General features: G+C 42.2%; 1 protein-coding gene across 1 annotated transcript; it reads right to left on the reverse strand.

Annotated features, from left to right (window-relative positions):
• Positions 1-488: 488 nt before the first annotated feature.
• Positions 489-11,202, reverse strand: dhx29 (DEAH (Asp-Glu-Ala-His) box polypeptide 29). Its single transcript, XM_031317680.2, has 28 exons — positions 10,849-11,202; positions 9,970-10,043; positions 9,598-9,711; positions 9,368-9,497; positions 9,125-9,264; positions 8,904-9,044; positions 8,666-8,792; positions 8,419-8,577; positions 7,912-8,086; positions 7,543-7,663; positions 7,027-7,410; positions 6,665-6,931; positions 6,386-6,529; positions 5,544-5,720; positions 5,201-5,341; positions 4,967-5,111; positions 4,745-4,865; positions 4,506-4,590; positions 4,157-4,245; positions 3,695-3,823; positions 3,443-3,518; positions 2,912-3,136; positions 2,594-2,730; positions 1,987-2,077; positions 1,600-1,899; positions 1,397-1,528; positions 1,121-1,217; positions 489-838 (listed from the first exon to the last, which is right to left on the reverse strand). Exons 1-28 carry the CDS (start codon positions 11,018-11,020, stop codon positions 792-794), a joined length of 4,140 nt encoding a protein of 1,379 aa, XP_031173540.1. The 5' UTR covers positions 11,021-11,202; the 3' UTR covers positions 489-791.
• Positions 11,203-11,252: the final 50 nt, after the last annotated feature.

Consider the following 11,252-nt stretch of genomic DNA (forward strand, 5'->3'; position numbering starts at 1 on the left):
CAGGTTTTACACACGGTGCTGAACAATCATTTTCTATTGTAAGAAAGTTAGATTCGGTCCTATGCCCTTGATTGGCTTTCAAGTTATTAAAATGGATATGTATGATGATGACATACAATATGTTCTGAATACTTGAGGATTGTTGGAATTTCTGCATGTTGATATTGCTTTATTTATGTCAACACATCATTTGTAAAAATTGCTACAAACTGTGACTAAGAATGAAACTGCATTTGTAAAAAAGGATTAAATGGCATTTTACTGTGCAGCTGACTGTAAATAAAGTTACTGTTGTTCTCAGCACTTTAAGTATGAACGTTCCTCTATTCACAGTGTATCTTCTTATTTACAAGTGCATCTTTAACTTACTATAAGTCTTTAACTAGACTATTAGTGTTTGGTGCCTGCATTCACACCTGCTATATATTATGTATTTAATAGTTAAGGCAGTACTTAATTTTGACTACCAACCATGACACATTGAAAGGTTCAAATAAAAATGCATACAGCTTTATTTCCACAACATTTGGCAACATCATTTTTCTAGTTTTTCCTCTCAAATTTCAGCATGTAGTTTTTTTGCGTTTCATAGGATACAGTCCTCCTCAATGTGAGTAAGAGTTCCCTGTAACCATCATTTAATCTTAAGGATGTCTGTAGCAGTTGTTCATCCTAAATACCAGAGCAAATAGGAAGCACTTTGTCCCCAGGTCTACTGGACACAGAGGTCTGTCGATAGTGTAAGAAAAGGTACTGATTCAGTGGCAATTTACATCCTTGGTGGTCCGATGTCACTCTGATTTGATCAGATCCAGAATCATCTGGATGGTCCTCTCACCTACAGCAGACGGAGGAAGATTTTAGCCAAGTCTAATTCTAAATTTCACATTTAAAAGCACTGCTTAGCCATGCCTGATAAACTGCAGAGAGCAACTGAGATGCTGTCTAGCTGTTGGTTGTTGTCGTCAGAATGGATAAAAAAATGTAAGCCATTCAGTATGTATACACATTTTTCAGGTTTTGCTGTACAGCCATGGACACAATAAAAAGTGTTTCATTTTATGCTGCTTACTCTGCTTAAAAAAAGGCCATTTGTCATATGTGTGATGCTTGAGTTTACCTTCAAGATTCATCCTTGGGTTCTCCAGCTTCTTTTCAAGCAAAGAGTCCATTAGCTTCCTCAGGTGTTTGAAGATCACACCAATCCGTACAGGAGCCTTTAGGAGTGAATGACATGGAATTGAATTAAACTCTGGAAGATCCATTTTGTTTGCCTACAGAGTGCAAGGACGCACGTGCTGCTGCTACTACAGGAGGGCACAGAAGAGGAAAGGGAAGGGGGGGGAAGTCATGGACAGCTTTGACAACTCCAGAGCAACCCCTGGTGACCTCTGACCTGGAAGTGGATCCATCCGTCTAGTGTGATGAGCCTTTCTCTGTGCTGGATATCAATGTCACCTCCAAACAACAGCATGGGGAAAGGAGGTACCAGAGTGGTGTCACGCAGGTAGATCTTAGTGTATTTCACCTGCAGATAAACATTTATTAGCACAAATATGATTTAAAGATGAGCAGATATTACACACACTTCACCCATACCTTCTCCTGGTACAGCAGCCAGCCGTGTGTTTGCAGATTGCGGTTAACGGATGAGGGGTGGACCTGAGCCTTGCCTTGGGGCGTCTCCACCGTGCAGACCACTCGCTCCAGCACATCCACAGAGGGGGTGCACAAAACCCGGGCCACGCTGTCGTAGAGCCCCGCCGTCAGCACTGCGTTCAGGACGGAGATCTGCTGCTTGGACAGCGACGCCATCTGCGGCTTGGAGCGAGAAGAGGAGGCGCGAGACGACCAGAAACCCGCCTGCTCCATCATCTTCATCAGCTCGTGCTTCACACCCTGGATAGAAGATGGAGTCAAACACATGGGATTAGACAGGGGGTGGAAGAGACAGATAGTCTCAATGTGTGCCTGTGCATGTCTTACCTCTATTGTGATGAGAGCTGTGCGATTGAGGAAGTGTTTTCTGCAGTAGGACATTTCTGTCCTTTGTCCGTCAGCCTGTGAGTTCTTCCACCTTACAGTGTCGCAGGTTAACAGAAGAAAAGGTCATCAGAGAGAAGAGAGAAATATTGAGCTCATCAAGATTGATAACTTCTAATATCAAAAATATTTGTTTTAATTTGATAAGATTTTGTCCTAGTAGTATTCTTGCTGAGGGCAACACCTTCCTGATAGCAGTTGTTGCAGTGTTTAACAAATTAAGTGTAAGACTTTTTTAGACCTTTTAGATAAAGGTCTAATTAATTTTTTGGTTTAAATACCACAAAGAATGCAATTTAATACCTTTTTCACGTTCATACCAGTCAAATAATGACGGAAAACCAGTAAGGAAAAAAGGCTATGGATATTTGTTATATCAGTTTGAGTTGTAGTCTCGCACTTATCTCAGTTTGCATGGCTTGGATTCTTATTAAAAACATCTCACTGACAGTAAATCAATTTTATGTGTGATCAATCTGACAAACTTCTAAAAATCCCAAACATAAAAAACACAGTCTATGTTTAAAGTCAAGCCTTTAAAAATCCATACCCCAGATATGCATTGTATATCGTCAGGTGATCAGAGTTGGCCAACGCCAGGGTGGCTTTGGCCAGGTTGGCTTCCTCCTTCCTGTTCATCGGTGTGGAGAAGGGAGACTTCTCTGAAATGGCTGCCGCGATGGTTGCCTGAAACAAATCTCTTATTAATATATAATGTATAATAATCACTTTCTGTACTTGTGCTGTGAGTACTGTAAACTGATTCTACTTGCAAGTAAACTAAACTTTATTATAACTTCAGTGGTTCCGTCTATCATTTGATAATGTAAATGATTCTAACACTGAGTAAGGAGGCAGTGGGACATACAATGGGCTCCAGGCAGCCGAGAATGGCTCCATAGATGAGCATCTTGCCAATCTTCACATTGACAGGCAGACTCGCCAGGTGGTGTCCCAGAGGGGTGAGGAGATGATTGTCAGGGTGACACGCACCGATCTTCCTCAGCAGGTTGACGGCGTTACTGACCGACTGGGGCTGAGGAGGATCCAGGGCCCGGCTCAGAAAGTCCTCCGGGGAGCCGTACTGACATTTCTACCGAAGGGGAGGGGAGAGGGGAGTGAAGAACATGTTAACAGAAGCTTTAAATATGTTTCTACATGTGCTTAAAAGTAAAAATGTTTAGCCAGGGTTTCTGCAGGTTTCACCAAGTCAAATTTAAGATTTTTTTTAAGGACCATTAAAAATTAAATTTAAGACCTATATCACGACATAAAACCCAAATTTAATTTAAGACTTTTAAGGCCTAAAATTATGATTTAGAAATGTTTAGACTTTTTAGGACTTTTAAAGACTCCGCGGAAACCCTGTTAACTTTGTGTGAATTTTTTGTTTATATACCATAATATGAAGGCAGAGCTCCTCCAGTGGGACCCGTAGTATCTCTGGAATGGAATAATTCATGAAGGCGTCAAACCTGAGGTGAAGAGGGTCAAACAAGAGCAGAAAAGATTGACACATCCTTTATATTGAATGGGAAACTATTTGTTTTCCTGCTTTGTGTTCTCATTCCCATCTCTGCATAATGAATGATGACCTCCATACCTGAATTTTGGGTAGAGTCTAAAGCATAATGAATGATGACCTCCATACCTGAATTTTGGGTAGAGTCTAAAGCAGAAGCCATTTCGGACACGTCCTGCTCTCCCCTGCCTCTGGAGGGCGCTCGCTTTGGAAACAAAAGTCTCCACTAGAGAACTCATCTGGCTGCTCTCATGGTACCTGAATGACACAACAGACAAGTTTCTCTACAACCAAGTTCATTTAAGATTTCCCATTACTGTAATCATAAGCCATGCTGGTGGTATGGTTCTAGGGGTGGGAATGTTGGTCTGTCCACCACTTTGATCCAGACTAAACCATGACATTCGGTTCAGATATCCATTGTTCCCAGATAATGTATTGTAATAGTTTTGGTGATCTTCTGATCTTCCTTTCAAACATGTCATTTACTTCCTATGAGAACAGCAATCCGTTTCAAATTAATAGAAAACCATATAAAAGCATTACTATAGCATGCAACTTTCATTTCTGGTATTGTTTATGAGCCCTTACTTATTTTCTTTAGTCTTTCCAGTGTCGATGACAAATACGACGTCAGGAATAGTCACACCTGTCTCGGCAATGTTAGTCGACAAGACAATCTAAAAGAGACACAAAGCAGAGAATAGCAGTAGTGATTTTCAGGACTTTTTCATACATTTGTTCAGCTGCTTAGGCAAATTACCGTAGAGTATCAAAATCCTATTTTCTTTTTAAAACAAGCCCAAAAATCAGTTATGGTGTGAGATGGTTTTAACAGAAATATAGCTCTATAAAAAGGACTTTCTTGAATCATATTACATTACCTTTTTTCTGCTATTTGTTTTTTCTCAGTGCTCGATTATACCACATTCAGAAGTACCTTTCTAACTCCAGCAGGTGGCACTGTGAAGGCAGCAGCCTGGTCCTTTGATGTGAGAGTCGAGTGGAGAGCAACGATCCTGAACCTGAACTCACAGTAATAACTACAATAATAACTCACAGTAAAGCCAATAAAAAAGTCAAATGTACAGTTTGTGTGTTTCACCACAGTGTGTTTGGTGCAGGTGCTATTATGAGTGTATACTGGATTAGATAGATTAGACAGTTTGTGTACGTTACCTGTTTTTGTCCCTGAACCTCTTGTCTGAGGAGAGCAGGTCGTAGACCTGCTGGATGTGAGCCAGACCCGGGAGGAACACGAGAACGGCTCCATCCATCTCTGCAAATTGTGGGGATTTGTCTGGCAGAGCACAAAAATACAGAAATTTACCACGCAAGACCTCAGAATGTATAAATATGTACTTTGTGCTGCCTAAAAACATTCCTGATGGTGGGTTGTACCTAAGTAGTCGATGAGGTCTACCAGTAAGTCCATGTTGATCTTATTGGGGTTCATGTACTGCAGCACCTGCCGGGTCCGGCTGCTGAAGTGGTCAAGATCTGGACCCAGATCCCAGCCGGAAGCGGAGTCCTTCAATATCACCTCCTGGAACAGACAGAAGCAGGTTACACACACACACACACACACAGATAACACACCATTACAATTATACTGCTGCAGAGAGCCAACATTACCTGGTGCTGTGATGTCTTGCCACCTTTCTGTGTGATAGAGATGCTAACTTCCTCCTCGTCTTCAAGAATTTTCTGGCTGTACTCCGAGTCCTTTTCCAGGACGTACCCCGTCTGTTCCACTATGTCTTCTAAGTGGTACACCTAGTGACAAAACCGCAGAAGCTTGAAAATACCCTGTTTCCTTTGCCATGTCCTTGAAATGTCATGGAAATACATCTGTGATGGGACTTAAAGCAAAAACAGACTCATCTTATCCCCGATAACCACTTCAGAATCCTTAAATATAGACAAAGGAATAGTTAAATGATGTATACAAGTAAAGACAAACTAAAGCTCCTCTTACCTCTACTGGGAAAGTCCTGCCAGGAATGCTGATCACTGGGCAGCGGTTGAAGTAGTTGGAGAACTTGTCACAGTCCACTGTGGCGCTCATAAGGATCAGCTGCAGGTCAGATCTCCTCATGACAACATCTTTCAGAATGGTTAACAGGAAGTCTGACTGGACACTGCGCTCATGGACCTGAGAAGATGGAGGTAAGGAGGAAGTAGGGTGAGAACAGACTTATCAACTCGCTGTCTTGTTTGTCACATGCACATTGCAGGTCTGTGGATTGTTAGGGATTAGATAAGAGTACAAGACTAATGGTAGTGTGTGTGTGTGTGTGTGTGTGTGTGTGTGTGTGTGTGTGTGTATGAGACAAAAAGAGGTACAAATTGAACTAGCTGAACAAAAAACATTAACAGCATCAAAAAATATAAATGCGATCGTGGATGACAAAACGTCATTTAACAAAAAACGCATGCACCTGGGTAGGGCTGCAACTAACGCTTATTTTCATTTTCGTTTAATCCGTTGATTATGTTCTCGAATAATTGATTTTTTTTTTGGTCTATGTAATGTTAGAAAATGGTGAAAAATGTCATTCAGTGTTTTCCAAAGCCCAAGATGACATCTTTAAATGTCTTGTTTTGTCCACGACTCAAAGATATTCAGTTTACTGTCACAGAGAAATGATTCACATTCAAGAAGCTGGAATCAGATCCATTTTGCATCGAAAACAGTTAGCGATTCATTTATTAGTTGACAACTAATCGATTCATCTTTGCAGCTCTACACCTGAGGGTGGAAAAGAAACGTACATGATATGGCATCACAGAGGTTGTGTGTTCAGGAAATGCTAGTACCTCGTCTACAATGATGTGCGTTAGGGAACTGAGGTGTCTGTCATGTTGTAGTTTCCTGAGCAGAACTCCAGTAGTGCAGTACAGAAGGCGGGTCCAGTCCCCGGACTGATTCTCCATCCGGATCTGGTATCCACACAGCGACGACTAAAACATAATGTCAACATGAAACATTCATTAAAGCAGGTGACAGTGCATCCTATCAGTTTACATGATCGTTTATACAAAAGCTAAGCAAAAGCTTTCATATTAAACCCTATCAAGCCAAAAATGTATTTTCACCTTCGATCCCGGCCCATCTTCGCAGCCCAGCTCCTCGCTGACTCTGCAGGCCAGGCTCATGGCAGAGATCCTGCGGGGCTGCGTCACCACGATGTTGCAGGGCTTCGCCACTTTGCCTCCTGTTAACAGCTCCTCCAAGAGGAACTGAGGGATCTGAGTACTCTTTCCGCTGCCTGTCTCACCCGCCACCACCACCACAGGGTGGCGCTGCAGAGCCTCCAGGACACGATGCCGGTGTTGGAAGACAGGAAGCTGCTCTCGCTCTGCCTAGAAAGGATGAATTATTTGGGTTTATGTTTAGACATATTTAAGATGACAACATATTTAATCTGGTGAAGTGTAAAATTATTTAGTGTATTTACCTTCAGTTTGTGGGCCAGTGAGGACTTCTTCAGCTTCATTAAGAGCTCTCTGGATGCCTCAAGCGCTGCTTCCCTCCTCCCTCTTTTCTCACTCTTGTCCTCCACTTCTTCTGCTCCCTCCTCAATATCGAGACTCGCCAGGTTCTCCCAGGACTCTTCAGGTTCTTCGTTTCCAGCCGTGCCCAGACCCAGCTGGCCTTGGCATCCAGACTCTTGCACTTGGTTTTGGTTCTGCTGCTGTTTGAGTCTGGTCAGAAGTCGGGAGATGAACTGGTCCCGAGGTTTGTTAGCAGCAATACGACTCTCTTCCTGTTGCTGCTGTTCGCTGTCCCTCCACTCCAGCCACACATCTCTGTAGGTTGGAGGAAGGAGCTGGTGCACTGACTGGAATGAGAGATTGAGAGGGATAGGACTTATCAGAGGAGAATTAAGATTAAAAAGAAGGATAACACAGAAAATGTGAGGTCAAGCAGCACAGAAAAGCGGTGGTATTGTCTGCTGGGTCACATGTATTACCTGTCCTTTAACAAGGTTGTAGAGTGCCAGTGTGGCTGCCAGATGTTGCGCCTGCATGCTGTCCTCAGTCACGATCGTTGGACAAACCTCAAGAACATCTTCTGCCCTTTGAACACGCACCCTGATGGATGCAAAGACATCAAATCCATTCAAAATATATCTAAATGTAGTTATAAGCCGACCATAAACAACAGGGTTATAGAATCTAAAGTAGCACTACTACTGCAGGTTTTTTCATTCTCCAATCGATGTAGCACAAATGATTGATAGTTTTGTGAGATTATATTATGGAGCTACATTCAAAAGAATGTATGTCTTTGTGTATGGAAACAAGGACACCAAAACATGCACACACACACACACACTTACTTGGATCTCCAGTGTCTACCAGCAGCAACCTTGTGAAAAGTCGGTGGTGGACTCTTGGGCAGGTTCTTGCGGACCCAGTCGATGAGGAACTGTTTGGGGGACTTTCCTGTCCAACTGCGAGCTGTGTAATCAAAATTGCGAATGTCCTTTGGCTCGTTCTTTTTCACAACTGGAACTGGAACAAAAGGAAAATGGGACAAAATTACATCATGAATTTGTGTTACTTTTATTGGAAATACTTTTTTTTCCTCAAAGCCTCATCTATTATTTGACCTTTTGCAACCACTGTGCAGACAGCTCCACAAAAGTCCCAAATTTGTATCTCTTGTTCTTTTTTTCCTTGGTCTATTACAGTGCTACTATATAGTCTATTGGACTTGAATTGTAGCATTACAATGTGAAGCTACAGTATGTTATGTTTTATATTTACTATGTTCTTTAAAACACTTTGAACGTGTTCTGTTAAAGTCACTTGGCTCAGATGGTGTTTATCTGCCAGATGCAAACCTTTCTCCACAGGAGGGGCCTTTTCAGTTTGCTCAAATAACTTGAAGCTGAGATCCTCTTTGTCCTCGCTGACAGGAAGTATCTTCTTTTCCTTTTGAGGCCCGTCTACCACCTTTATAGCTGGATTGAATATGGGGTGGGACTCCAGATGCTTCATTTCTAGAAACAGAAAATATTTCAATATTAAGTCAAAAGTGAGTAAGAATAAATTGTAAATATGTACATGTAAGAGTTGAAGCACACTTGCCTTGCTGTATGATGCGTATCCTGTCCTGTGCCATCCTCTGGCCTGCCTTGTCTCCTTTTGTCTTGGCAACAGCTGCCATTTCTTTTGTGTCATACAGTTGAGCAGTAAGGACCAAATACCTGTCATTCTACACAGCAAAAAATAACACACAATTAGTACACCATGCCACATACTCAATGACATTTACTACACTTAAAAAAAAGAGATCTCAGTTGTAAATTGCTTTAATTTTACTTACTGGATCAAACTTTTCCTCCAATTCAGGATTGTGTGCCTTCTTCCCAGCTTCCTTCTCCTCCTCCTCCTCCTCATCACTGCTCTGCTCTGCATACCTTAAGATCCAATCCTTTACGCTTGCAGCTTCATCCTTCTCTGTGGCCTAACAAACACCAAGTTTCAATTTAGTGTGACAGCACATATCTTTCTAGCCAACACACACTTGTAAATAGACACACAAACCTCAATGGTCTCTTTGCGGGTGTTGCTGGGTGTTTTGGGGCTCAGGGTTGCTGGTCTTTGCTGAGCAGGTGGCTGGAACCTGGGCCTGCTCTTCTGACTCTCCTCCTGCATCTGCTGGGCAAAACCGTCTGGCAGCTCATCTGGTATACAGACAATACATTAAGAAAGCCAGTGTTTTAACAGCCTTGTCTCCTGAAGAGCTATACAGTGATGACATCAAAATGACTGCTGACGCTCTGTTACCATCTTTAAGGTTAAGGCAGAGCCAGTCGAGAGCAGAGTGGAGATCCCCTCCGTACAGCACACTACTCTTCATCGACTCCTCAATGTGTTCTCTCTTAAAGTTGAACTTCTGCAGAGCTGTGTACAGGTCCTGCAAGCACAAACCAGACAACCTGAATACAACATTCGGTCATGGAAACAGATCTATGTGTATTATCTGTGAAGACTCAGAGGGATGATTTTGTCTTTACCAGCAATTTCTTGTTCGTAAGTCTGCCTGATATGGGCCCTTTGTCCCCATTCTCTTCTCTGAAGTCATTGATCAGCTTAATGATCTTCTTCTCTAGGTCAGCTTGGATAGCAACCTGTGTTAAAGAATGGATAAAATCCTGTTTATTTTTACAACATTAATGTTTTTCAGCATGAAACACACTGGATAAAATGGGTAAGATTTGCAGTTGAATACATAATGGACTATTTCAGTACGTATAGCAAATTAGTGTGTTACAAGCTTGTAAGAACAGGTTAAAGCTGCAACTTTCACTTGGCATAGAGAGAGAGAAATTCTGTGACGCTGCACAATAAAGATAAATACTCAGTCAGTTACTGGACCAACGACTTACTTTAAGAATCGACTTGTCTGCGACTCCAGCTGTGTCAACCTGGGCAGTGTTGGCAAGACTATAGGTCTTTGGAGCTGGAGGAAGTCAAAAATACAGAATTGCGTCAGTTAAAGGCATTGTATGTTGATGCCGATCCAGATGTCATGTTCATCTAATCATCCCGTTCATTGACATCATTATTGTTTCACAGCTGATTTTCTTTTTTTCAGCAATTAGCTTTATTTTCAGATTTCATCAGAGATGTGTTGACACACACACACACACACACACACACACACACACACACACACACACACACACACACAGCCATGCTGATTAGGCTGTACCTACCAACTGTTTTGTTTTTTAATAAATCAATACATATGCATTTAGTTGATTATGAGATAAACTGTTTAGTCTGAAAAATATCTAATTTACTGGCAATTGTCCATTACTGGATGGATGGACGGATGGATGGATGGACGGACATCTGTATTGTCCACTAGGGAAATTTGTTTTCACAGTTATCAGTGCCGTACGTTTTTTATACCAATTTGTCAAGCTGTCACAGCAGCAAGGTGTAATACATAATATGAAATTAAGAAAGAGGCAAGAGGGGTACTTGTGAAGCTGTTACCTGAAAGATTTTGGTATACTTGACAAATTATATAATAAGGCAACCGGGACTACAGTAAGGTGTTAATGTGTTAATGTGCAAAAGGTGTTATAGTGAAACATGCCCAACCCTGCACTAAAATGTATCATAAATACAATGTAGGCATGATTAACTGCATACAGGGTTGAATGCAAGAGCTACAGCCTCAAAAATGACCACATCAACAGCGTTTCAGCAATTACAGTTATGTTTCTGAATCTGTGACACCAGCTAGGTAATACAACCTTTTGACTTGTTCTCTTTGGCTGGTTTAGCCGGCTTGTTGTTGGCTGGCTGTTTCTTTTGCTCCTCTGCCACGCCGTTCCCCGATGCAGCAGCACCAGTCCTGCCCGCTGCTGCTGCCGGGGCCACCGAGGTAGCCGCTTGCGCCGCCGATTTCTTCTTTTTTCCACCCATTAGATCACCAAAACACTGCCTGTCTATGGCTCCTCTATGCGGCTATGGGATTCCAAGTCATCAGCAATGTCCTGAAATGTTGTGGTTATAAATAGAGAGCTAACGCTAATGTATATTTCACTCCGTATTCAGGCTGGGTTTGGTAACTTTTGGACAACCCAGCTGCCGTACCGGAAGCATTACCGGGGAGCAAACCTCGTGTTGTATTGTGGGAAGTGTGCCCCTAACAATC

The sequence above is a fragment of the Sander lucioperca genome, chromosome 14, assembly GCF_008315115.2.
Source record: "Sander lucioperca isolate FBNREF2018 chromosome 14, SLUC_FBN_1.2, whole genome shotgun sequence".
Taxonomy (NCBI): domain Eukaryota; kingdom Metazoa; phylum Chordata; class Actinopteri; order Perciformes; family Percidae; genus Sander; species Sander lucioperca.

Coding starts and splice junctions, on each gene's coding strand:
- dhx29 (XM_031317680.2), bottom strand. CDS start 11,020: ATGGGTGGAAAAAAGAAGAAATCGGCGGCGCAAGCGGCTACCTCGGTG. Junction 5,342..5,543: donor GCAGGACTTTCCCAGTAGAG/GTAAGAGGAGCT, acceptor TTTTGTCACTAG/GTGTACCACTTAGAAGACAT. Junction 839..1,120: donor CCCAAGGATGAATCTTGAAG/GTAAACTCAAGC, acceptor CGTCTGCTGTAG/GTGAGAGGACCATCCAGATG.